The sequence below is a fragment of the Enhydra lutris genome, unplaced genomic scaffold (assembly GCF_002288905.1).
Source record: "Enhydra lutris kenyoni isolate GAN:26980312 unplaced genomic scaffold, ASM228890v2 scaffoldscaffold26, whole genome shotgun sequence".
In the NCBI taxonomy this organism is placed as follows: Eukaryota; Metazoa; Chordata; class Mammalia; order Carnivora; family Mustelidae; genus Enhydra; species Enhydra lutris.
This window is the reverse complement of record NW_019154110.1, coordinates 10,309,333-10,336,919: the sequence shown is the minus strand read 5'-3', so window position 1 is coordinate 10,336,919 and position 27,587 is coordinate 10,309,333. Positions and strand designations below refer to the sequence as shown.

The 27,587-nt window shown below is 44.7% G+C and overlaps 1 protein-coding gene across 2 annotated transcripts; it reads left to right on the top strand.

Annotated features, from left to right (window-relative positions):
* The first annotated feature begins 1,321 nt into the window (after positions 1 to 1,321).
* Positions 1,322 to 27,587, top strand: LOC111151831 (dual specificity phosphatase 14). Of its 2 annotated transcripts, none has more exons than XM_022510054.1 (3): positions 1,322 to 1,378; positions 24,081 to 24,169; positions 26,335 to 27,138. In XM_022510054.1, exon 3 carries the CDS (start codon positions 26,426 to 26,428, stop codon positions 27,020 to 27,022), a length of 597 nt encoding a protein of 198 aa, XP_022365762.1. In that variant the 5' UTR covers positions 1,322 to 1,378; positions 24,081 to 24,169; positions 26,335 to 26,425; the 3' UTR covers positions 27,023 to 27,138. The 2 variants fall into 2 exon arrangements, with proteins under 2 accessions (XP_022365762.1, XP_022365764.1); XM_022510056.1 differs by lacking the exon at positions 1,322 to 1,378 and adding an exon at positions 2,946 to 3,035 and having other exon boundaries at positions 26,335 to 27,587.

Below are 27,587 nucleotides of genomic sequence, written 5' to 3'. Positions count from 1 at the left end.
TTTAAAGCTTCAACTCTCCTCTTTAATGAAAGCAAAAATAAATCTCTCCAGTCCAGGCCTTTTTAGCTCCCATACGATTATCACTAAAATGCCTTCATGTTATATTTTTGTCTGGGAAACAGAACTTTTAGACATTCCTGCACCCACGGGATGACTCTGAATCCCGTCAGAGATCAGGAAGAGCATGAAAAAGCCTCGAAGCTTTTGGTTGAAGATACTGGGGAGATGTAAAGCCTTTCCACCCGCTCCCACCGCGTCCCACCCCCTCCCCCCAAACCTAGGACTACTGTTTAGACTGTTCAGCAGTTCGATGCCAACGATTTACAACGGTGAGGAGCGGGGAGCCGGGGCTGGTGAGTAAAGGGGCTGGGCGTGGTCAGGACTCCTAGGTGTCTGACTCATTGCAGAGGAAGTCCTGTATACCTCCCCTCACCTGCCAGGGCAGGTCGTGCTGAAAAATTCCGTTCGCATCTACTCATGTTACAGATGGGCAAACCTAAATTTGAAAAGCCCCTCACAGTGACACAGCAAATAAGCCCTCCACGAATCCATGGGTTCAGCCTGGGCTTCGGACACGCTGCAGCTCTACCTGGGAGGCACGGTTTGTGGATCCAGTGTTTTGAAAGTCCGAGGGCACCTGCGGGGTAGCGTGGTGGGTCGGCGGTCTCGGGGCCGGCAGAAGATGGCCATATCTGTAGCTACTTTGGAGTCTCAGACGAACTAGCCTCCCAGAGGTACTAGAAACTGCCTGTACTCTGCCCAAGCAAATTCACCCAACAGTTGCCATGAGGTTTTATTTTCCCTTTACTCTTTGGTCCCAACTCCTGGGCTCTCCCGTGCTGGATATAAGGTGGGGGTGGGGTGAGAGGCGGTGATTAGTCACTTACTGCAGTCTTCACACCTTTTATATTTGTACTGTCGCCTTGCCTTTAACCCTCTCGCGTCCAGAAAGTACCCCAGTACGTCACCCCTGCGCCTCAGCCCCAACGCTGAAGTGGCGACGAGAGGGGTCGTATATTGTGAAACACATGAGGAGACTCCAAGGGCGCCCGCCCGCGGGGCGCCCAGAAGAGTAGGGGGCGCGCCCGGCGGCTACGCTCGGCGGTGAACGGAGCAGTGCGCACGCGCTACGCCCGCCGCTCCGCGCGTCCCCCGCCAGCTACCCCCCACCCCCAGCGCTCCTCTTGCGCGGAAGCCCCTCCCCCGCCCCGAGCGGCCCGCCCCCCGCTCGGGAGAGGGCGGTGGGGCGCAGGGAGCGTGCGCGCGGCCCGCCCCGGGCGCGGGCGGGGGGAGAAGGAGGGGCACGCGCGGCGGGCAGCCCGCAGAAGCCGGGAGCAGCGCAGGAGGACGGAGTGCCTGCCGCCGCGGGGCCGAGCCGGTAGGGGGGCCGCGGGCCGCGGCGAGGACCTGGGTGGGGGGCGGAGCGGGCGGGACTTGGCTCTGACGCGACTCTGGGGGGGGGACCCTGGCGGGACCCGGAGGCCGGGGCCCCGCGCGACCCTCGTCTCTGGAAACTTTATGCCGGCCCCCACACCTGCTCTCGGGAGGTTCTCGCATCCTCTGGGCGGCCGGGAGGGGCGAGGCCCGGGGCACTCCGCCGCGCCCCCTCCTCGCCGCCCGACCCCCCGCCTCGCCGGCTGTGGGTGCGCGCCCCCGACTGCGCCCTGGTGCGACCGACGTTCCGGCCCCGCGTACCGGCCCTCGGGCTCCTTGGCCGGCGTCCTTTGGGCTCCCCTCCCCTCCCCTCCTCCTTCTTCCTGACCCTCTGCACTCCGGCCGCGCCACGGTCTCTCCACCTCCTCGCCGGCCGTCCTCATCCACTCGCTCCGAGCCTCTCGAGCTGTCGGCGGCCCTTTGCATCTTTCATAGATTTCTGGTGCATTGATAGAAGCAACTTGACTTTCAGCAATGCCAAGTATTCAACTTGAGTGTTTCTCTGCGGTGGTAGATTGGGGTGCACAGTGCTAACGTGTCTCTCTATTTCTCCTAAGTACCCTCGCTTCAAAGCGAGTTGAGTTGTGTGTGAGAGGAGTCGCCTGCTGGAGCTGCCTTAGTGGATTGTATAACTATATTTTATTTAGGTGGATGTTGCCATTGGTACCAGCCAGTGTTATGGTAACTGGGCGTCCCAGAGGCAAGGGAAGGAGGAGTGACTTACAGTTGCAGTTTTACTGTCTAGGGATTAAAAAAGAAACAAACAAACTACCTTGTACTTTTCATCCAGCAGGACCTCAAGGCATTTGGCAAGTGTTAACTAGCCGTTCTTTGTAGTTTTATAGGAGAGTTAGCCAGAGAGCATTGCCGTCCCGTTTTACAGATGTAAAAACAGGGGCAAAGAACCAGGTCCTGATTCCTTACATTTACAGAAGTAAAATGGAATGTTGGAACATCTTCCCTGAGGTGGTACAGATCAGATAAAAGTCAAAGAGGCTGGGGCCAGGTGTCAGCAGCCCTGTGCTTGAGACTGTCAGCTCTGTCACAAAGTTAAGTGATTCTGGACAAGTCACAGCTGCTCCCTCCATGTTTCCTGTTGTTTAAAATGAGGGGAACAAAGGTGCTGTCTTCTTTGCAAAGTTGTGTGTGTGTGTCTGGAAGCTCCACTCCCTTGAGCTGCATTTGGTGATTGTTAGTTGTTGTGGACCCATAAAGGCACCCATTCTTGGGCTCCCTTTAGAAATGCAGAGAATGAGGTGCCTCCGGAATGAATAACTGTCTCTTCTTTCCTAGGGACACCTGAGAATTCACGTCAGGGACAGGCTGAGGCAGGGACCCTGACCCTGGGTGGGGGAAGAGGGTTGTTGGGTGGAGGTAGGAAGGCGCCCTGCACAGGCGGCTTGACACATGGGCCCTATTCCTGCCTCCAGCTCTGACTCATCTTCTGACGCTTGGGGGAGGAGAAGGTAGTTGCTTGATATTTTTGGCTTTCCCCCATAAAACAGGAGACGGTTTCCTTCATTCCAAGTCGTTTTAACGTCAGTGTCAAACGTGTCTATGCTGAGTTCTCATCTGAAATCTTTCATATTGGTTGAATGCAGGTATGATTTCTGTAATATTCCCTAATAGAACAGCATAAATGTGTATTCATATAAAATATACTGGTCAGGTGTATAAATCCAGGAAGTCCCTTAAAACTTTAGCATGAAAACCTTAACTTTTTTTTTTTTTTTTTAAAACCTTAACATTTTAAAATGATGGTCTTTAGAGAGGAATGTGTGTTTGGGGAATTCCTTTGTATTTGGGATTTGGGTGGATTGAAAATGCTCATTAATAATTCTCTGTAAAACTTAGAACTTTACAGATAATGTTAAAGCCTTCCTTTTATTTTCTTTTCCAAAAGTAACTGCTGTGTGTATCTTTATCGATTCCTGTGTATCCTCTTAGACTTTTTTAAGCATTTTTATAATGTCTGCACAAAGTGATTTTTTAATTGAAATGAATTATAAAATTAACCAGTCCTGTTCGTAGAGATTTGGCTTCTGTCTAGAACAGGTAGCATGCGTTTTAAGTACAGCTGGTTGTAAAGGTTCATTACCTCTGTTGCAGAGTAGTATTTCTCAAGATGATGGGCAAATGACCCCTTCTTAAACAGCCTCAGAGCACTTCAATCATTAAGATCTAGGCGTTACTCTCGGTTAAAAAAACTTTTCCATTAAAAAAAATATCTAGGACTACTAGTGTCTTCATCTTATAAGGAAGCATAAGTGGGAGCAGAAGGCAGGGAGACTTGCTAAAGCAACAGCACCTGGGTATAAACTTACAGGGTGAGCATTTAAGGTAGTAGCTTTATTTATGAAAGCTGCTCTGAGAAACAGGGAAGTGTTAATGTGGGCGCAGTTCAAATCAGTACTTTTAGGAGACACGTGAGTTCAAACAGAATTCACATCAAGAGTTTATGTATTAGAGGACTTTTGCCATGCTGAAGGCCCAGTGTTGAATATTGGCGGGGAAGGCAGATAAGGTCCCTGAAAACTGATGAAACTGATAAGCTAATAGTGACATTTAGAGAGGAAGTGTTCTTTCCCCACATTGGCCAGAACTGTAATGGTTCTGAATTCCTGGACGTCAACATTTTACTTACTTAACTTCTTTATTGTGAATTGTAACACACAGGAAAGCGTATAAAACAAATGGATAAATTAATGATTTAAGAATGCACAGCTGTAATCTAGAAGGTCAAGAAGCACCTTCCTAACATACTTTCCCAAGGACAGCCTCTCCTCTCACCCCAGAAGTAACCTAGCTTCGTTTTTGTGGAAATCGCTTCTTTTCTTATCCCTGGTTTTCCCCCTAAATATTAATATCTAAACAAGTTTCATTTTGTCTGTTTTCACCTTTATGCACATGGAATCAAAGTAGGTATCCTTTTAAATACTTTTTTTGGGGGGGGGGTCAACAACGTATAAGTGTATGTGTATACATGTGTGTATATAGGAATGTATATACATACACACAGTTTTTTAAAATTCTTGCAGCACGGTATCTTTTAAAGATTCATTCATGTTGTTATCTGTGACTGTAATTAGTTCGTTCTTGTATGAACGTAGCACAAATTACCCATCATCTGCTGATGGATAGCTGGGTCGTTTCTGGTCTGGGGCAGTTAAGAACAGGGCCTACAGGTGTGTTTATCTACAGCTTTACTAGCTGATGCCTCATTTCCAGAGTGGTTGGTACCAATTTACATTCCTCCCATGGTGTCAGCCTTGAATTTATAATCCACTGTATTTGTTGTTGAACCACAGTATGTTTGGATATCACAGTATGTTTGGATAACCACAGTGTGAATGAATGAAGTGGTCTGATCCCTGGGCCTTTATGTACCAGTGTATTTATATATACTTACAGGTTTAATTGTATGGGTTGGACCAACATACTACCCAAAGGGCAGAGATGGTTTTCCACTCTATTGGGTTGACAAATACCCAAGAAAAATTCTTCCTTTTTTTTTTTTTTTTCAAACAGATGTGTAGTTATAGGAAAATTTAAATATGCAAAGTGAAGAATAAAAGTGTCTAGTTACTTAGAAATCTTATTTTTTTTAAAGGATTTTTTTGAGGGGGGAAAAAGAGGGTTTTTTTTTTCAAAGCTTTTTTTTTTTTTTTTCTCTTTTTTAGTAATCTTTACCCGCAGCGTCAGGCATGAACTCACGCCAGCATCAAGAGCTGCGCAGTCTTCCAGCCACAGGCCCCTACCTAAAGCCTCTTAAAGGTTTTGGGTGAATCCTACTTCTGGGGCCGCTCGATGCCTTGATGTGGTGATTTGTGTTGTGCTGGTGAATGCCTGCCGTGTGCCCAGCCCTGAATGTGTAGGCCGGCAGTGCAAGTTTGAGTGTGTGGTGTGTACAGGAACCCAGGCCAGTTCTTGTTAGAGGACCCTCGGAGGACCCTCCGAGAACACCTGTGTGCATGTGCGGGTCCTTGAGGAGGCGCTGAGCACAGACCAAGAAGGCTCCTCTTCCTCTGGCTTTTCCAAAGGAACCACAGCTTCTTCGCTATGGGAATAAAGTACTCTTTTACAATCTTTAAAACATACTTTCCCCCCAATTTTCCTTAGTGTACCATAGTAGAGGGAGTTAAAACTGGGTTTGAAACAGAATTTCTGCTTTTGAGGAGGCAGTTGCCAGGTTAACTTTAATTGCCTGTGTGTGGTGTTGTAGCTGGATTTAAAAGCTAGGTGTGTATGGAGTGTGTGCGGGGAGAGACAGGTGGGAGGAGGGGAGAGAGGGAAGGGAGATAGGAGAGGCAGAGGTGGCGAGGTTATGTCAGGACAGGTATTGGCTGAGTACCTACAGTGCCTGGTATTATTTGCTAACAGTTTGCTTCTATCCTTGTGGTAGAATGTTCTGCAGTTCTGTAGGTTTAGAAAATACCCTCAGGGCTATCCGTTTTCTTAGTTGGAGGGGTAAAGGAAGAATAATCCAAAGAATGTGAGATTTGTAGTTCTTTTTTAATTTCTTCTGTAAGGCATCCTAGAAAATGGTTATATGCTCTGTTTTCCGGCTTTCCATAAATCATGAGTACTTTCTCACTTATATATTAAAGTTTTCTTCAGATTCTCTAAAATAGTCATAACTTTAAAACCTACTTATATATAAATTAAAAGTTTAAAGAAAGGATCAAAAGGAGCATCAGAGCCTCTTAATCTGAGTGATTGCAGGGAGAAGTCGTATTTGTGTTCTCTGGTATCCCTTGTGGTGGGCAGTAGTAGTTGGTGGAAGAGCTCCGTATTCCACCTGTTACCAGGAAGGGGGCAAAGTGTGGGTGCTGAGGTTGTGGCCATACCGGCCACACAATGTCACATACGCCCACGGCCCTCCCACCTTGCCACTTGCTGTCCTCGCTCTTAGCACTGACCCAGTTTTAGCCACCTCTACTATGGCACTGACAGTTTGGCCAGCTTTTCCCCCTGTCTTCTCGGTCTCTGTGGACAAAGAGGCCCTTTTGAAATTCACATGCAACTGCTGGTCCTAACTTCTGTCTTTGTCCCAGAATAGTTTCAGTATCAAAAGCCTAGGGCAGCGGGTCTTCTTGACTCTTTAGTTCTTTGAGTGTGTGGGTAACACAGAGGACTCTCCAGGTTGAGCATGCTGCTTCTGTTGAACTGGTAAACATTTCTGTGGCAGATAAGAGCACGTGAAGCACCAGCCTTCCTCCACTGAAGAGAGACACCCATGAGGTGAGCTTGCTTGAAGTTTTGAGGAAGTACTACTGGTAAAAATAAAATCCAGGAGAGGACTGTCAGCATTGCAAGTTACACACAAATTTGAAATCAAAATTTATAATTAAGAATTTCACTCATTTAGCTCTTGTGCTGCTCTGGTGTCCTTGCCAAGTTCTCTTACCAAATCAGCTGTAAGTCTGGCTCCCATGCGAGGAGCAGGTGCAGGCCAGAGCCTGGAGGGGGCATTTGTGTTGACAGCCATTTGTTGTAGTTAATTTTCTTCTATTCCAAATAATTTTTGTTTTTAGAAATTTCAGTCATATACTGGGGCACTGCCTGGGTGATTTAGTCGGTTAAGTGTCCATCTCTTGATTTCGGCTCAGGTCATGATCACAGGGTTGTGATAGTGAGCCCCGTGCTGGGCTCCATGCTAGGCATGGAGCCTGCTTGAGATTCTCTCTCCCTCCCCCTCTTCCCCTGCTCGTGCTCTTTCTCCCTCCCTCTCTCTTTCTGTCTCTCAAAAATAATAATAAATGAATAAATAAATAAATTGCAGTCATATAGGAAATTATAAAGAACAGGGGCGCCTGGGTGGCTCAGTGGGTTAAGCCTCTGTCTTCGGCTCAGGTCATGATCCCAGGGTCCTGGGGTCGAGCCCTGCATCGGGCTCTCTGCTTGATAGAGAGCCTGCTTCTCCCTCTCCCTCTGCCTGTGCTCTCTCTGTCAAATAAATAAATAAAATCTTTAAGAAAAAGAAAGTTACAAAGAACAAATTTTTATCATTACCACCCCAAACTGGTCATACTTTCTCTCTTTTATTTAAAAAAAGCAGGGTGAGTATTATAAAGTTGAATCTTCCTTGGGCCCCTCCCCTTCCTTCCTTACTGAGACAACCATGCCTCATGAATTTGATAGGTTTCTCTCCAGCCCACTTGATTTATTTAAATATCTGTTTATTGTGCATTTTTGATGAATGTCAGGACACAAATCTTCAATAGCCTTTAATTTGCACTGTCATATAAATATGTTGTATTTAGGGGATGGAACTCTTCCAGGGTTAGAGGTCGTACATCATTTCACATGATTCTTGCTAAAAACAGAAGTATTTAATGTTTTACAGAGTTTCAACTACCTGGTTTAAACTTTCAGATAAAGATGATCCAAAATGTAAATTAAGTGAAACTTGTTTTCATATTGGATTATGTCTTTTTTTTTTTTTTTTTTAAGATTTTATTTATTTGACAGAGAGATCACAAGTAGGCAAAGGGGCAGGCAGAGAGGGGGAAGCAGGCTCCTCGCCAAGCAGAGAGCCCGATGCGGGGCTCAATCCCAGGACCCTGAGACCATGACCTGACCCAAACGCAGAGGCTTAACCCGCTGAGCCACCCAGGCATTCCTGGATTATGTCTTTTTGTTTGTTTGTTTGCTTTTTTTTTTTTTTTTTTTTTAAATGGAGCCCAGTATGGGGCTTGAACTCACAATCCTGAGATCAAGACTTAAGCTGAGATCAAGAGTCGGATGCCTAACTGACGAGCCATGCAGGTGCCCCAGTACTGGATTATGTCTTAAGTCTAAGAAACTACTGTATTATTTTGTTTAAAAATAATTTTTAAAAATGTACATTTGTGGAGTTTCTTATTTCACTTATTCTCCTACAAATTACAGTAAATAATATTTATCTTTTCCACAGTAGCTTAATCTTATTTTTTAAAGTAGGCCCCATGCCCAGCATGGGACTGGAACTCAGGACCCTGAGATCAAGACCTGAGCTGAAATCAGGAGTCGGACACTTAACTATCTTAGCTGTCCAGGTGCCCCTTAATATTATTTTAAATTCCTTTTGCAGAGATGCTTGCTAGAAATATAAATTCTTGGGCCTTTATCCCCGGAAATCCTGATTATTAGGTCCGAGGTGGGGCCTAGGAATGTGCATCTTAACCAGCAGCTCGTGTGATTCTCATGCAGCGGTTATTAGGTCCACACCTAGGTCCATTGAAAATATTCCTTTGCCATAGGATGATGGCTTTGGAACATAATTTCAACCATATGTTTTCTGTAAAGGGCCAGGTAGTAAATATTTTAGGCTCCGGGGCCAAACAGTTTCTGCGGCGACTACTTAACTCACCTTCACAGCAAGAAAGTAGCCATCGTTAATGTGTAACCAGTGAATGCAGCTGTGTGTTACAATAGAGCTTCGTTCAGGAACACTGTCATTTTAATTCCATACAGTTTTTATATGCCATGAAGTGTACTGTTCTTGTGATTTAATTTTTAGCCATTCCAAGCTCATGGGCTATATGAAAACACGTGGCGGGCTAGACATGTGTGCCTGCCGTGGTTTGCCAGCCCCTGATGTGTACCAGGGTAGAGTGAGGTTTGCTGGCCACGACCACATTTTCTCACAGCATGTGAGTAACAGTGATACAATCTGTATAAATTATGCTAATATAGTAACATAAAGAATTGTCATAAAGAATTATGTGTATTGTCTTATTGTATTAGACTATTTTTTCAGGAGACAGTGAAAGACAAGGGAATAACTTCAGGAATCTCTGCCTTTGCACTGCCATTTAGTTAAAAACTTGATTCCTCCCTTTGCTTTGGGGGGCCCAGGCACCCAGTTGGCCTCAGAGCGTGGTAGGGCTGCTGTCCCAGCAGGGAAAGGGCACGGAGCTTCGTCAGGGTCCCTCTTTCTAGTTAATTCAGGAGACTCACCTGGTTATCTTACTCTGCTCAGAAACTTTCATGGGTAATTAGATGTTTTTGATTTATAAAGACAAATGGGAAAATAATTTATCAATACTTTATAAATGAAGTTACTTTGCTATGAAATCACCAAAAATGTGGAATTGGGTCATGGGTATGATACAGAAATCCTTGTAGGAGAAGGTTGAGGCTCACTGGGGTTTATGGGTGTGGACGCGCGCAGTCAGACAGTAGAGTAAGTGATTGAAGGTTGTCAGCTAATCACTGTTGAGCTCTTAGTCCTCTGAACTTTATAAATTCCTTTTTGTCTTCCTTAAAGTCATAATGAACTTTTAAGAGATCTCATTTATTAAAAAAATCTGCATTTTCTGAGATTTCATAGTCTTGCCTCTCAGAGGGTGGTAGTGACTTTGGCAGTTTTGAGGCACATTTTTTATCTATTTTGGGTTTAATTGTTGTGTGTGGTTTTTAAAGTACTCCGCCTCTTGATGTTCTGACCTATATAAATCAAAGTTCACTGCTTAACCAAGAATCTATGATTCATATTTAATTTTTACCACTCCTTGAAGATTTTGAAGTATTTACATAGGCTCTGGCACAAATTGGCTTTTAGTTGTCACCAAACAAATTCAAATGTGATTGTGGGATTTTGCCAGCATTTTCTTGGTTTAGGCTTATCAGATTTTTCATTCCCTAAGACCATCTCATACCACATAGCAGTTTAGGAGTTTTTAGATTCCTATCCCCATTATAGATAAAGCACAATGAGATTGACCTTGTGTGCCTTAATTTCTTTTCTTTGCAATTTTTGTTTTCTTCCTCAATGAAATGGGGACATTTTGGTAGTTTTTCGATGAGTTGACCTGTCGTGGTCAGATTGTATGATTAATCAACAAATGCACAACTCATGGAAAAGGGGTTCTGGTTCCAGTGGGGTTCCTACTTTTTTTTCTATGTAGAGACTGGGAAGGCCTCTTCACCTCTGTTACCTCTGATTGCTCATCCTGGGACCATGACAGCAGAGCAGTACTGATCCACGCGAGGCTGAGTGTGCTCGTGGAGCTTCAGCAAAATAGGCACTTGAGTTTTTGTTTTTTTTTTTTTGTTTTTTTCTAGCAAGTCCAGTGGGACAGAACAAGGCTAATTGATAGCGATGCTTCTCCACTTTCCTGTGTATAAAGATCACCTGCAGTGTTGTTCACTGTGGAATCCTATTCCATAGGTCTGGGATGGGGCCCGAGATGATGCATTTCTTTCAAGCTCCGGGTTGATGCTGCTGCGTCTTGGATCACACTGGGAGTAGTGAGGGGTTATAGAAAACGGTTTGTGTTCTCTATTTGGAATCTGAAAGTCAGAAAGCTCTTGAATGTCAAGAATGACAGTATGTCTTTTTTTGTTTTTTTAAAGATTTTATTTATTTGACAGAGATCACAAGCAGGCAGAGAGGCAGACAGAGAGAGAGGATGGGAAGCAGGCTCCCTGCTGGGCAGAGAGCCCGATGCGGGGCTCCATCCCAGGACCCTGGGATCATGACCCGTGCCGAAGGCAGAGGCTTTAACCTACTGAGCAACCCAGGCGCCCTGACAGTATGACTTTTTAAAAAAAAAATTTTGGGGGGCGGGGGCGCCTGGGTGGCTCAGTAGGTTAAAGCCTCTGCCTTCAGCTCGGGTCATGATCCCAGGGTCCTGGGATCGAGCCCCGCATCGGGCTCTGCTCTGCAGGGAGCCTGCTTCCCATCCTCTCTCTCTGCCTGCCTCTCTGCCTGCTTGTGATCTCTGTCAAATAAATAAATAAAATATTTGAAAAAAAAATTTTAAAAAAAATTTTTTTTAAGATTTTATTTATTTGACACAGAGAGAGAGATCACAAGTAGGCAAAGAGGCATGCAGAGAGAGAGGGGAAAGCAGGCTCCCCACTGAGCTGAGAGCCTGATGCAGGGCTCAATCCCTGGATGCTGAGATCATGACTTGAGCTGAAGGGAGAGGCCTAACTCACTGAGCCACCAAGGTGCCCCATTTTTAAAAATTTTTTATTTATTTATTTTAAAAAAGATTTTATATATTTATTTATATTTATTTAATAGAGATCACAAGGAGGCAGAGAGTCAGGAAGAGAGAGAGAGAGAGAGGAGAGAGCAGGCTCCCTGCGGAGCAGAGAGCCCAGTGTGGGACTGCATCCCAGGACCCTGAGATCATGACCTGAGCCAAAGGCAGAGGCTTAACCCACTGAGCCACCCAGGTGCCCTTAAAATTTTTTAATAAAGATTTTATTTATTTGAGACATTTATTATTTAAAAATTTTTTAATAAAGATTTTATTTATTTATTTATTTATTTATTTGCAGAGGGGGCATGTCAGAGGAAGAGAGAGAAATAGACTCCCCGCAGGGAGCCCGACAAGGGGCTCAATCCCAGGACCCTGAGATCATGACCTGAGCTGAAGACAGACAGTTAATTGACTGAGCCTCCCATAAATGGCACCCATAAATGGCAGTATGTTTTAAATGGACTGGAGAAAAAGCATGATAGTATCATCTATGAGACTCCTCCCTGAGAAATAGACAGCTCTGTTTTTCAGCCCCATTGACTGTTTTACTTTGCTTCTAGCCTGTGCTTTCTCTGAATTGCTAAGGTACCCACTGTTTGCACCACTCATTTGAGTCACTTAATGTTAGTCGATCTCCCATTGTTATTTGTTATTCAGCTGTTGTATAGTGTATCTTGTTATCAATTTAGGGTGATAAAATGCTAACACAGGGTGATGGTTTATGTTCTACCTTTAGAGCCCTGTTCTAGCTATTACTGCATAGCACACCATTCCAAACTCAGTGGTGTAAAAATAACCATTTTTATTTTGCTCACAGATTCCTGTAGAGGTCAGGAATTTGGACCTAATGTAGGGGGGACAACTTGTCTTTGCTCCACAATGTCTGGGGCCAGTGGTGGGACAGTCAAAGACTGTAGGTGACTTGATGGCTGGGAGCTAGAATCATCTATTTGTCTTTACTCACATATTTTGTTGTTGATCCTGGCTACCCACTGGGGCCTCAGCTGGGCTGCTCTCTGGAGCACCTGCATCTGACCTCACCCCATGGTAACTCTGTTGAACTTCCTCACAGCATAGCAGCCGGGCTCTAAGAGCAAGTCCCAAGACAGCAAGGTAGAAGTGTGTGACATGTTTATAATCTAGCCTCAGAAGCATTATTTCTGCTGTACTCTTTGGTGGAGTTGGTCACATTGTAAGGTCAAGTGGGATGGGAGATATTGTGGTCATTTGTGGCGAAGACCTTTTCCCACAATCCCCACATCACTTAGAGTAGTGTTGAACACATGGCATGAACTCAGTGAAGACTGTTGTGTGAATGAGTGGCCAGTAGTTTTAGTACCTAGGTGGGTGAGGACCCAATTCAAAAATACAGTTCCAGATATGAACAGATTACCCCCTGATACCCAAATAAATATGTGCTTTCACCTTTTAGAGTTATTAACAGTCTCTTCTCAGTATTCTACTCATTCTATTTCCAACATGGGAATCTCTGAACTTATTATATGGAAGTAAACTTGTTGAAGTCTGTGCTTCTATATATGTCACCATAGGGCCGGCCATACTTTGTTCCTTGCTCTCATCAGGTGGACTGCCCGTGTCATTCTTTGGACTGTGAGGTGTTCTTCATCCCACAGCTCGTTAGTCTTAAAATGACTGTCTTTGTTAGGCTCAGCTTATGGGATGGTGATGCACATGAGGACACTGAGGACCAGTCCGGTCACAACTACACAGGCAGTTGCTGTACAGCATGTTGTGTGTCACCATGTGGAATATCTATGGCCAAACCAGAATGGTGACTCTGTCCTTAGCTTTATTTGTATTATGTGTGTTTATCCTCATCCCAGGACCTCTTCATATCAGTTCACTTATGTGGTGGGAAAAGCAACAACAACCCCTCCTACAGAAGTAAGATGTTGAGGTGTTTTAGCCAAATTTTAAAGCTTTCCAGAAAAGCAAGAACAATTTGCATCTTTTCATTTTAATACAAATATAACTCAACATTTGTTTGAATTTTTTTTTTTTAAGATTTTATTTGTTCAGAGAGAGAGGGCATAAGCAGGGGGAGCTGCAGGTAGAGGTAGAAGGTGAAGCAGACTCCCTGCTGAGCAAGGAGCCCTATATGGGACTCGATCCCAGGACCCTGGGATCCCAACCCGAGCTGAAGGCAGATGCCCAACTGACTGAGCCACCCAGGTGTCCCTATAAGTTTTACTTTTAAGAGTTTTAATTTTTTCCCCAATGGAACATATTTCTGATTTAATAATGAAAATTAATGAGAAAAGTATCATTTATTTATGGCAATGTAGGCTAACATGGTTCTATTTTAAAAAGGGTGACTTTATCTAGTTCTTTTTTTTTTTTTTAAGATTATTTATTTATTTATTTATTTGACAGAGAGAGATCACAAGTAGACAGAGAGGCAGGCAGAGAGAGAGAGAGAGAGAGGGAAGCAGGCTCCCTGCTGAGCAGAGAGCCCGATGCGGGACCCGATCCCAGGACCCTGAGATCATGACCTGAGCCGAAGGCAGCGGCTTAACCCACTGAGCCACCCAGGCGCCCGACTTTATCTAGTTCTTAAAAAAAAAACCTTATTTAATGGGAAGAGAAAATGTGATTATATAGGCTTTTCAGGTATTAAAAAAATAACAGTGTAGGCCTCAAGTATATACTGTGTCCTTCTGAAATTGCTACAGCTAAAAATAATTTAGGTCATTTTACACGGTCATGTCTAGCATCGTTATGGCCATTTTCTGCATATTCAGTGTGAGAAGAGAGAAAGCAGTAGGTAGAATTTCAGTTCTTTCTTTTTTTTTTTTTTTTAAGATTTTATTTATTTATTTGACAGAGATCACAAGTAGATGTAGAGGCAGGCAGAGAGAGGGAGGGAGAGAGAGGGAAGCAGGCTCCCTGCTGAGCAGAGAGCCCGACGTGGGACTCAATCCCAGGGACCTGAGATCATGACCTGAGCCGAAGGCAGCGGCTTAACCCACTGAGCCACCCAGGCGCCCTAGAATTTCAGTTTCTAACTGTCTATTCTAGTGGTCATTTGCTATGATTAAAAAAAAAAAGAGAAAACTAGCCTCCATGGCACTGGGATGGATGCTCTGAGTGCATCGTGACACCAGCTAGCAGTTCCAAGGCTGCTCCCGTACAGATGCCAGTGCTAACTCAAAGCCGGTGTCCACATCCCAGGGCTTCTGCAGTGCAGGGAGCAGTCATGTGTTACCAGCTTCTGCATCGAGATTACGGGCCACCTGGACGGACACTAATCCTGCATTTTTCCTTAGCACTTTCATCATCTGCAAGATGTTTCTTAGAACTTGGGGGAAAAAAGTACCTCTCTGGGGTTGGTTTAGGCCAGCTCCTCCTTTTTGTCTTGCAGCCCACCCCATCCCGTCTCCATTCTCCTGGCCAGGAAAGTGTTTTTCCCTCCAAGTAGTAAATGCAGCTGCCAGAGCAGCTTGGAAGGACTGAGTTGACCACCATGGACAGCGACATGAACTTTCCTTGGCGCTGCCTCTGGTCATCTCGGAGACACGTGTGCTGCCCTGGGAGTGGCAAGTTCACTCAGAGAGTACTTTGCTGTCTTGGAGCCCTCAAACATGCCTCAGTCTTTTACTCCGCTAATACAGTCCCCTCTTCTGTCCTCTAGTACACATTGACTAAGACGATTTTGATGTACCTGGGATGTCATACACATGTATTCTTTCCTTCTTTATGATCAGAATCTCCTGGTCCTGGCACTGGAGCACACTAGGGCTTCTTGTGCCTACCGTGGAACCACCCCTTGCTGAGGTCCCTCTGCTCTTAGGGGGGCCTGTTTCCTGGATGGTATACAGGTCTGTGGCAATATTTCCCTATTCTGGGCGACAGGAGAAACTGAGTAGCTGAGCCCATTTGGGCTTTTCTTTAAGCAGCATTCAGCCCCATGTTTCTTGGCAGATCGAAGAGCCCTTTCCCGCACTGAAGGTGCTGGCTGCTGGTGTCACAGTGCCGCAAGGCAGGCAGTGAGGACACAGCCAGTCCCCACAGTCATGCTGAAAGGCAGCGTGTGGGCTTGAGCTAGGAGCCCAGACACCTTGGGTCTTTTTCTGGTTCTGTCACAGATCTTCTCTGAGTGGAAATCATCTCACTCTTTCTGAACCTTATAGTTTCTGATCTGTAAAAAGGGTCAGGAGTGTTTGTCAGAGGAGCATCGCTAATATCTGTGCCCTCTGCGTGCTCTCTGGCAGACGCTGTAGTTCGAAGCTGCGGAGCCAGCTCCGACAATTTGCAGCAGGATTGTTGGCACGAGACTGACTAGCAGCAGCAGGGAGGGAGCATCATGTCTGTCTCACTTGGATTCTGCCCTGAGGACTCACAGTCTGTTTTCTCTGCAGTACCAAGTACCTTATCACTGCCCAACAGAGGAGAGTTAGCGGAGTAAGTTAGGCTTCCGGGCCATCCATTAGTCACCCCTGATGAAGACACTTCGGCTTCAAAGACCAGTGAGTCTGGGACCTTCACCTCAGGAGGGCAAGTGGCCTCCCAAACAGAACGATAGTTTGGGAGACCACAAGGCTGACTTACTATTAGTTAGACAGTGACTCAATAACCTGGTTGGAAATTTCTTTTTTTTTTTTTTTAAGATTTTATTTATTTGACAGAGATCACAAGTAGGCAGAGAGGCAGGCAGAGAGAGGGAGGGAAGCAGGCTCCCTGCTGAGCAGAGAGCCCGATGCGGGGCTCGATCCCAGGACCCTGAGATCATGACCTGAGCTAAAGGCAGAGGCTTTAACCCACTGAGCCACCCAGGCACCCCTATCAGTGACTTTGCTTTTAAAATCACTAGGATTGTGCCAGGGAAAGACTTGGAAGTGGCATGAGACACTGCTCTGCGGCAGGACGGGATGTTCTCCTCTATAAGTTCTGCCCATTTCCGCTTCCATCTAACACACACATCTGCACACATCTCCTTAGGTGACCACTTCCTCTTCCTCTTCCTGGTGTGATTTCACCTAGATACTGCGGTGTGCCGCTGTCCAGTGCAGGTCCCCAGAGAAGGCTCTAGCCTTGGGTGAGGCAGCACCCCTCAGACAAGGGCCGACTCTGGGGAGGACTCGTGACTTGTCAGGGCCAGCATTCTGAGTGCCTCAGTCTTGAAGCAGGGAACTGGTGGCTCACCCTAGCGTCGACCTCTACAGTGGTTCTCAAAGTGTGTCCTCTGGCAGCATCACCTCAGAAATGCCAGTTCTTGAGCCCTGCTCTGAAACTCTTAGGGTGTGGTTCAGAAATTTGTTTTAACAAGACTCTGATGCATGCTAAAGTTTGAGAACCACTGCATTATGAAGCTATTACTGTTTCATTTATTTTTTTATTGAGGTGTAGTTGATGTATAACATGTTTCAGGTATACAACATAATGATCTGATACTTACATTAACACGAAATGATCATCACAATAAGTCCAGTAATATTCATCACTATATAATTACCAATGTTTTTTGTAATGAGAACTTCTAATATATTTTCTTAGCAGCTTTCAGATATGCAGTACAGTAATATTAACTTGTACATTACATCCCTGTGATTTATTTTACGACTGTAAGTTTGTGTCTTTTAACCTCGTTCGCCCTTTTAGTGCCCGCTCCACCACCTCCGGCAACTGCCAGTTTGTTCTCTGTATTGGTGAGCTCATTTTCATTTTCTTTTTAGATTCCACACATAACTGATAGAATATTTTTGTCTTTTTCTCTCTGACTTATTTCACTTAGAAAAATGCCCTCAAGATCTGTTCATGTTATCTCTATGTAAGATTTTCTTTATGACTGAATAACATTCCATTGTGTTTATATGCACATTTTCTTATCTGTTCCATCTATCAGTGGCCCTTAGGTGTTTCCATGTTTTGGCAGTGAACATGGGGGTGCATTTTTTTTTTTCAAGTTAGTGTTTTTGTTTTCTTCAGATAAGTACAGGGCTGTGGATTGCTGGATCATATGGTGGTAGGGTTTTGTTTTGTTTTCAGTAATCTCTACCCTCAGTGTGGGACTTGAACTCATGACTCCAAGATCAAAAGTTACATGTACTACCAACTGAGCCAGCCAGGCACCCCTGGTAGTTCTATTTTTAATTCCTTGAGCAACCTCCATATTCTTTTCAGCAGCGGCTGCACCAGTTTCCATTGCTGCCAGCAGTGCAGGGGGGTTTCTTTTTCTCCACAGTCTTGCCAACAGTTGTTGTTATTTCTTGTCTTTTTGTAACAGTTGTTGTAACAGGTATACAGTGATATCTCACTGTGGTGTAATGCACTGATTTAAAGATGTTGAACTGGGGCGCCTGGGTGGCTCAGTGGTTAAAGCCTCTGCCTTCGGCTAGGGTCGTAATCTTGGGGTCCTGGGATCGAGTCCCGCATCGGGCTCTCTGCTCAGCTGGGAGCCTGCCTCCTCCTCCTCCTCTCTCTCTCTGCCTGCCTCTCTGCCTACTTGTGATCTGTCTGTCAAATAAATAAAAAAAAAATCTTTAAAAAAAAAAAAGAAAAAAAATTCTTTAAAGATGTTGAACCATTCTTGCATCCCTGGAACAAATCCCACTTGATTGTAATGTATGCATCTTTTGATGTATTGTCGAATTTGCTAATGTTTTGTTGAGGATTTTTGCATAATGTTCATCAGGGATACTGACCTGTAATTTTCTCGTGTCCTTGTCTGGTTTTAGTATCAACAGAATCCTGACCTTGTGAAATGAGTTTGGAAGTGTTCCCTCCTTTTTTATGTTCTTGAAGACTTTAGAAAGGTAGTATTAATTCTTCTTTAAATGTCTGGTAGAATTCACCAGTGAAGCTGAGTAGTCCTGGATTTTTGTTTGTTGGAAAGTTTTTGATTTCTGATGCAGTGTTCTTACTAGTTGTTGGTCTATTCTATTTCTTCATGATTCATTCTTGGCAGATTGTATGTTTCTAGGAATTTGTCCATTTCTTTTGTCACATTTGTTGGTATATAATTGTTTATAGTAGTCTCTTATCCTTGGTATTTCTTTGTGGTATTGGTCATGACTTCTCTTCTTGCATTTCTGCTTTTACTAATTTGAGTCCTTTTTTTTCCCTTGGTAAGCCTAGCCAAAGGTTGTCAATTTTATCTTCTCAGAGAACCAACTCCTAGTTTCATTGATCTTTCCTAGTGTGTTTTTAGTCTCTATTTTATTTATTTTTACTTTGACCTTTGTTATCTCCTTCCTTCTAACTTTGCTTCATTTGTTTGTCTTTTTCTATTTCCTTAAGGTTTAAAGTTAAATCCTTTGAGAGGCTTTTTTTTTTTTTTTTTTGTAAGATTTTATTTATTTATTTGACAGAGACACAGTGGGAGAGGGAACACAAGCAGGGGGAGTGGGAGAGGGAGAAGCAGGCTTCCCGCCAAGCAGGGAGCCCGATGTGGGGCTCGATCCCAGGACGCTGGAATCATGACCTGAGCCAAAGGCAGATGCTTAACGACTCAGCCACCCAGGCGCCCCTTGAGAGCTTTCTTGATTCTTGTTGTAGACATTTATGATTGTAGCTTTCCTTCTCAGAACCACTCTTGCTGCATCCCGTGAGTTTTGGTAACTCTATTTCCATTTTCCTTTGTCTCGAGGTAGTTTTTGATTTCTTCTCTGAGCCACTGGTTGTTCAGGAGCATATTGTTTAACCTCCACATACTTGTTAATTTTCCAGTTTTCTTCCTGTAATTGATTTCTGGTTTCATACCACTATGGTTGGAAAAGATGCTAGGTATCTAACTTCAGGTATCACCTCAGTCTTCTTAAATTTATTAAGACTTGTTTTGTGGCCTTATAATCTGTCCTGGAGAATGTTCCATGTACCCTTGAGAATATGTATTCTCTTGCTTCTAGATGGAATGTTTTGTATATGTTAAGTCCATCTGGTCTAAGGTGTTGTTTAAGACCAATGTTTCCTTATTGATTTTCTGACTTGGATGATCTATTGCTGGTGTTAAAGTCCCCTATTATTACTGTATCGCTATTTCTTCCTTTAGGTCTGTTAATATTGCTTTATATATTTAGGTGCCCTGATGCTGGGTGCATAATTTTTTTAAAAAGTTTTATTTGTTTATTAAAAGATTTTATTTACATATTTGACACAGAGTACAAGCAGGACGAGCGTCAGGGAGAGGGAGAAGCAGGCTCCCTGCTGGGTAAGGATCCCCCCCCCTCCCCTGCGATGCAGGGCTCCATCCCAAGACCCTGGGATCATGACCTGAGCCGAAGGCAGCAGCTTGACGTACTGATCCACCTAGGCGCCGTGTAAAAATATTTTTAAGTAATCTCTATACCAGCATGGGGCTTGAACTCACTACCCTGAGATCAAGAGTTATTCTGCCGACTGAGCCAGCCAGGCACCTGTTTGGCTCATAATTATTTGCAAATGTTATATCCTCTTGTTAAATTGAGCCATTTATCGTTATGTCATGCCTGCCTTGTCTCTTATTACAGTCTTCATTTTAAAGTCTTTTTTGTCTGATGTAAATATAGTTACTCCAGCTTTCTTCTGGTTTCCATTTACATGTAATATCTTTCTCTGTCCCGTCACTTTCGGTCTGCGTGTGTCCTTACATCTGAAGTGAGTCTCTTGTAGGCAACATATAGATGGGTCTTCTTTCATTCAGCCATTTTATTGTTAGTTTGAAGCATTTAGTCCATTTACATTTAAGGTAATTAGTGATAGGTACATACTTATTGCCATTTTTTCATTGTTTTCTGGCAGTTTTGTAATTCCTCTTGCTTCTCTTGCTCTGTGATTTGATTTTGTGGTACACTTAGATTCCTTTATCTTCTGTGTACCTACTGTAGGCTTTTGCTTTGTGGTTACCATGAGGTTTACATGTAACAAGTTATAAGAATCTATTTTAAGTTGATAACCTAAGTTTGAATATATTCTAAAGCTCTACAGTTTTACATACATCCCTGATTTTGTTTCTGATGTCCCATTTTTTTAAGATTTTATTTATTTGAGAGGGAGTAAGTAGAGTGGGGGCAGGGGAGGGAGGGCAGAAGGGGAGGGAGAATCAGGCTCCCCACTGAGCAGGGAACCAGATGCAGGGCTTGATCCCAGGACCCCAGGATCGTAACCTGAAGCAAAAGCAGACACTTAACTGAGCGAGCCATCCAGGCACCCTATTAAGTTACTTTTTAGAGAGTGCATGTGTGAGTGTGGTCAGGGGGAGAGGAGAAGCATACTCCCTAATGAGTGTGGAGTCCATCTCAGAGCTTGATCTCAAAACCTTGAGACCATGACCTGAGCTGAGACCAAGAGTCAGGTGCTTAATGGATTAAGCCACGCAGGCGCCCTTTTGATATCCTATTTTACATCTTTTTGTCTTGTATATCCCTTGACTAGTTATTGTAGTTATAGTTATTTTTATTACTTCTGCCTTTTAAGATTTTAGTTGTCAGGGGCACCTGGGTGGCTCAGTCATTAAACATCTGCCTTCTGCTCGGGTCATGATCCCACGATCCTGGGATTGAGCCCCACATCAGGCTCCGGGCTCAGCAGGGAGCCTGCCTCTCCCTCTCCTATTCCCCCTGTTTATGTTCCCTCTCTTGCTGTGTCTTTCTCTGTCAAATAAATAAAATCTTAAAAAAAAAAAAAAGATTTTATTTGTCAGAGCACGAGCAGGGGTAAGGGCAGGGGGAGAGGGAGAAGCAGACTCCCTGCTGAGCAAGGAGCCCAATGCAGGACTCTATCCCAGGACCCTGGGATCCTGACCTGAGCTGAAGACACCCCCTTAATTGAGCCACCAGGCATCCCTATAGTAGCTTTATAAGTGATTAATCTATCACCTTTTTATATTATTCTAAATTTTACTATATTTACTTTCACCAGTGAGATTATCCTTTTGTGTGTTTTCCTGTTACTAATTATCACCCTTTCTTTTCAGCTTCAAGAAATGCCTTTAACATTTTTTGCAAGGCCAGTTTAGTGCTGATGAACTCCTGTAGTTTAAAACTCTTTCTCCTTCATTTCTGTATGATGGCTTTGCTGGGTAGAGTTGTTCAAAGTGTTTTCTTTCACTGCCTTGAATATGTTGTGCCACTCCCTGTGGGCCTGCAGAGTCACTCCTCAAAAATCCGATAGTCTTATGGGGGGGAGGGAGGATTCCCTTGTATGTAACAAGTTATTTTTCTCTTGCTGCTTTCAAGAGTCTCTCTTTGTCTTTTAACATTTTAACAGTTTATGATGTGTTTTAGTGTGGGTCCCTTCAGGTTCATCTTATTTGGAACTCTCTGAGCTTCCCTGGGTGTCTGTTTCCTTTGCCAGCCAGGTTAGGGAAGCTTTCAGCCATTCTTTCTCCAAATAAGTTTTGTGCTCCTTTCTCTTCTCCTCCTGGGACCTCTTTAATGTGAATGTTGGTCCTTTTGATGTCCTGTAAGTACCTTAAGCTGTCTTCACTTTATTCTTTTGTTGTTCTGTTGTTCTTTTATTGTGTCAGGTAGTTCTGTTGAAACCCTCTAGTTGATTTTTCAGTTCAGTTAGTGTGTTCTTTAGCTCTCTGATTTCTTTGGTACTTTCTTATATTTTCTATCTGTTGAAGCTCTCACTGTATTCACCCTTCTCCCAAGTTCAGTGAGCATCTTTATGACCATTATTTTGAACTCCTCAGGTAAATCACTTATTTCCGTTTAAGAACTTCTGAGATTTTATCTTGCTCTTTCATTTGGAACACATTTTTCTGTTTCTTCATCTTCCTCTACTTGGTGTTGGTTTTTGTGCATTAGACAAAACAGCCACCTCTCCCAGTCTTGAAGGAGTGGCCTCAGGTAGAAGATGAACCTTATTTTTCAGTACTGCCTTTGTTTTGGTTTTCTCTAGAAACTTTGTGACTGTCCAAGCAGCCTATTTTTAATGGCTTCCAGTTGTTTCACATGTGACAAGGCCTGTCAGTGAGGATCTCACTTAGCAGCTTTTAACATATGCACATAAACAGTCCTGTGGGGCTGCAAGTGTGAGTCTCATTGGCCAGCAGAGCCTGGTCATCTAGAGGTGTCTCCTGGGCAGCAGTCGTAAAAATCAGGATACCAGATGGGTGCACAATTTCCTTTCCAGGAGATACTGGAGACTTGGAGTGGGACAGAGGGAAAGCACAAAGATGGTATCCCCTGGCTTTGGTCCCTGGAGTGAACCTAAGTGGGCCCCCAGACGTGTGCCAAGGCAGAAGCGTGCCCCTGACGCTAAAGCTCCAGGACAAGCAGTAGTCTTTTTCACAGAAAAGGTCTGTTTCAGTTGGCTGGCTGTGCAGTGCCCTTGGGGTGGTAGCCAGTGAGAACAGTCTCTTCATTCGTTAGTCTCATGTGCCCTGGGACACCAGCCTTGCTGACCCCCAGGGCTTGCAGTCAGTGGGTGGGCCCTGGGTGGCAGCCACCAAAACCAGGGCACAGACACATGGGGAAGCTCCACTCTGGGAAATACTGGCTTTCTGGAGAGGACTGCAGTGGATGCTTACATCCCTGTGTGTTTAGTTCGAAGCCTACCCCTCAGGCCCCATACTAGAACTATTTTTAAAGCTTTTAATAAATGTTAAATATGAACATGTCCTAGGATCCAGCCCTTCCACTCCTAGGTATTTAACCAAGAGAAAGGAAGGTGTGTGTCCACACAGATACTATACATGAATGCTTTCCGTCGTGTTATGCATCAGCTTTCCAGTAATGGCCTTAAACTACAAGCAGCCCGATTTCCATCAGGAAGTGAATAACCCGCGGTGGATGTGGGCCAGGGAGTAGTACTCAGCAACGAAAAGGAGCCGACTGGTGGCTGTGTGCAGCAGCACAGGGCAGTGTCGGAATAATTATGCTCAGTGAGAGCCGGGCCAAAACCAAGTTCCTATGTTAGGATTCCGATGTAGAAAGTCTAGGAAATGTAAAAATATGACAGAACATCAATGGTTGCTTGGCAGTGGGGCTAGAAGGTGAGGGAGGGATGAATTAAAGGAGCATGAAGAAATCCGGAGGTGGGGAGGGATAGATTTATCATGTCGAGTCACTGTGTGTCGAGCGCATGCGCAGAATTCACCACTCATCAAGACGGACGTCTGGTCAGGTGGTGTATGAGCTCCTACGTCAGTCACGTCTCACCAGGCCTGTAAAAAATCTGCGTGTTTGAGTGTGATGGTTACCCGGGAGAAGCGGAGGGGTGGGTAGGGGAGGAACACATTTTCGGAACGCTTACATAAACGAAAAGCTAAGAGATCCCGTGTGGAAGGAGGATGCACTCCCTGAGTGCCGTCCGCCGCCGCTCTGGTAGTTGGCGCCCGTGGAGCTCCCCCTGTGTCTGGCCGCTGAGCCTCCTGAGCCATCTGCCCTGCTGCACGGCCGTCCACCCTGCTGGGTGGACTGAGGGCACCTGGAAGACACTCTAGCTTGTTCTGCATCCTTCTCGGGCTCTGTGAGCAGTGTCTTACTGCATTTCCTTTGAAAAATGGGTCTTTCCTACGGCCAGAACTGTACTTAGAGTTGTTACACCATGAGTTAACACCAAGATGAGACTCAGGTTGATACTGCTTACTGGCACATTCTTTAGTTAGCCTGCTTTCCACTTGCTAGTTTTATTCCAGTCAAACGCAGTTCAGTAATAAAACCCAGGAGGAATGCTTTAGAATTTCCTGATTGGCCACATTGTTGCCTCCTTGTCTTTCTGCAGATCTGATTTGTAGCCACTGTGATCAGCACTCCCAATTAGGACTTTCCAGATCCTGACCCAGGACTGCGGAGTAACCAGATTCCTCACAAGTGAGTTGGCTCCAGCACCACCTTTGTCTGTGGCACTGAGGGTGTTCTTGTCCAACTGCAGTCATTTCGGGGGCCCCTACGGCACCCTGGGCGGGAAGGACCACATTGCCCAGCAGGCCCAGACTGTGCAACAGTGTGAGGAAGTGATTGGTCTAAAATCTCAGGAAACCAGTATTTTCTGTTTTGTTACTGGTGTCCTATATAGACATTATTAAAGATAGATCTTCAAATATTAAATTGAATTTTAATTCCAACATGCATCTGAAGCTAATGGAATTTGTCCTGAACTGAGAATTGCATGAGGAAGGTAATGGTTTCGTTTAACCACACCCAGGTTAACTAAAATGCACATGAACTTAGACTAATGTATTTTTAAAGATTTTATTATTTATTAATAAAGTAAATTAGATTTATTAGATTTTATTAGCGAGAGCATGTGTGTATGAGTGGAGGGAGGGGCAGAGGGAGAAGCAGGCTTCTTGCTAAACAGGAGACCCTGGGATCATGACTTGAACTGAAAGCAGATGCTTGACTGACTGCGCCACCCAGGTGCCCCGAGACTAATATATTTTTTAAAAAATTAATCTCTGGGGACGCCTGGGTGGCTCAGTTGGTTAAGCCTCTGCCTTCGGCTCAGGTCATGATCCCACAGTCCTGGGATCGAGTCCCGCATCGGGCTCCTTGCTCAGTGGGGAGCCTGCTTCTCTCTCTGCCTCTGCCTGCCGCTCTGCCTGTGTTCTCCCTCTCTCTCTGACAAATAAATAAAGTCTTTAAAAAAAATTAATCTCTGCAGCCATTGTGGGGTTCAAACTCACAACCCTGAGATCAAGACTCACATGCTCTACTGATTGAGCCAGCCAGGTGCCCAGTAGACTAATGTAAGATCATGACCTTCAAAGTACCTGGGATTATTGCCATGGAAATGCCACAGCACATTACTATTTATCAATTGACTGATTTATGAATGATGTATTGCAGGGCATGAGAGTATGGGGCCAGTGGAGGGGGCAGTGTGTAGAGGTAGAATCTTTTTTTTTTTAAGATTTTATTTATTTAAAAAAAAAAAGATTTTATTTATTTATTTGACAGAGATCACAAGTAGGCAGAGAGGCAGGCAGAGAGAGAGAGGAGGAAGCAGGCTCCCCACTGAGCGGAGAGCCCGATGTGGGGCTCGATCCCAGGACCCTGGGACCACGACCTGAGCCGAAGGCAGAGGCTTTAACCCACTGAGCCACCCAGGCGCCCCTAGAGGTAGAATCTTAAGCAGGCTCCACACCAAGCACAGAGCTTGAAGCAGAGCTCAGTCTTAGGATCCTGAGATCACAATCTGAGCCAAAACCAAGAGTCAGGTGCTCAACTGAGCCCTTTAGGCACCCCTTAGCTAATTTTTTTTTTTTAAATAATAAAGGGCTGGGCACCTGGGTGGCTCAGGACATGATCTCAGGGTCCTGGGATCAAGCCCCACATCGGGCTCCCTGCTCAGGAGGGAGTCTGCTTCCTCCTCTCTCTCTGCCTGCTTGTGATCTCTCTCAAATAAATAAAATCTTAAAAAAATAAAGGGCTAAGGTGACCATATTTCTTGGCTTTTCTGTAACTCATTCTGAATTCATTATCTTTTCAGTTTATAAAGGCAGCTCCTTGAATATGTTACCTAATCTGGTATCATTTTTATACCTTTGTAAGATCTCTATGTCTAGAATTAGGTTTAGGAAAACGTAGTGATCATAGCTATTGAAGTAGCCAACAGGTATATGAAAGAACATGGCTCTAGAAGCGATCAGCTTTTCTGATTTCTTCCTAAATACCAAGGAGCACCACTCCCCCTTCAATAAGAGCAAGGCCCTGCAACATTGTTGTTCAGGAACCAGTTGGGCATGTTTCTGAGTTTAGAATTATCTCTAAAATAGGATGACTATTTCCATTTACACCCCTGCTTTTTTTAATAGGGAACTAAGTTTTAACATTGATTTTATATGTTGAAGTCTCAGGTTACTCTTCTTGTTAATCAATAGAAAATGATTTCGTTTACATCCTTGAAAGAACTCTATTATAGAAATGAAGCATTTCTAATCCTTTTACTTTCCCCTTCCACAAAACTAGAGAGGGCCGTGATGAGTCCAGAATCGGGAGCATTAAAAGTACTGACAGATCCCTGTGTTTTTCAGGAAGGAGAAGGTGATTCGGATTCCTTGGTGGAGGAAAACTCAACCCTCTGGTCTTGCTTCCAACGATGCAAGTGTGATCGCTGGCATCTTCATGAGCTCCAGAGGTCACAGCACACTTCCACGGACTCTCATGGCCCCTCGGATGATTTCTGAGGGCGACGTAGGAGGCATCGCTCAAATTACCTCCTCTCTCTTCCTGGGCAGAGGCAGTGTGGCCTCCAACCGGCACCTCCTTCAGGCTCGTGGCATCACCTGCATCGTTAATGCTACCATCGAGATCCCCAACTTCAACTGGCCCCAGTTTGAGTATGTTAAAGTGCCTCTGGCCGACATGCCTCATGCCCCCATTGGACTGTACTTTGACACGGTGGCCGACAAGATCCACAGCGTGAGCAGGAAGCACGGGGCCACGCTGGTGCACTGTGCCGCAGGGGTGAGCCGCTCGGCCACTCTCTGCATTGCTTACCTGATGAAATGCCACAGTGTGTGCCTGCTGGAGGCCTACAACTGGGTGAAGGCCCGCAGGCCTGTCATCAGGCCCAACGTAGGTTTCTGGAGGCAGCTGATAGACTACGAGCGCCAGCTCTTTGGGAAGTCGACAGTTAAAATGGTACAGACGCCTTATGGCATAGTTCCAGACGTTTATGAGAAAGAGTCCCGACACCTGATGCCTTACTGGGGGCTATAATGCCACCAAAGCCTGCATCAGCAGCCCCTTGAGCAGTACCAGCATCTGCTACACACCATCTGTTCCCCTTTTCACCTTCTTTTCAAATGATTGACTTTTGGTTCTCCCTGAAGTGTTTTTTACACTGGGTGTTCGTTTATTTTAAAAGATAGGGCGGGAGGGGAGGAACATAAGGGGAATGCATACATTGCTAGTAACATTTTTAAAACCAACATTTTGGAATAGTGTTTATGAAAATCTTTAACTGGCTTTTAATCATTTTTAACAATTTGAACAGTTGAATAAACTGTTTGGTTCTGCTGTATTCAGAATCCCATGCCTTTAGGCATCATGGCAGGTGCGGGAGGAGCTCAGTGCAAAAATCACTTTGGGTCCTGATTAACCCTCTAGAGACCAGCTTTGCCCAAGGCTGCCGACCAAACAAATGCTTAGGGAGGATTGATACCAGCTTCAGTCTCTACTGGATTAGCCCTACTCTTTCCTTTCCTATTATTTAGTGACTCTGTTAAGTTAAAAAGCTAAACCTTTATTCTCTAGTTGTTAAGTAATTATAATGAAATCTGCT

What these genes read in the sequence shown, in the direction of transcription:
- LOC111151831 (XM_022510056.1), top strand. Translation starts at nt 26,426, where the DNA reads ATGAGCTCCAGAGGTCACAGCACACTTCCACGGACTCTCATGGCCCCT.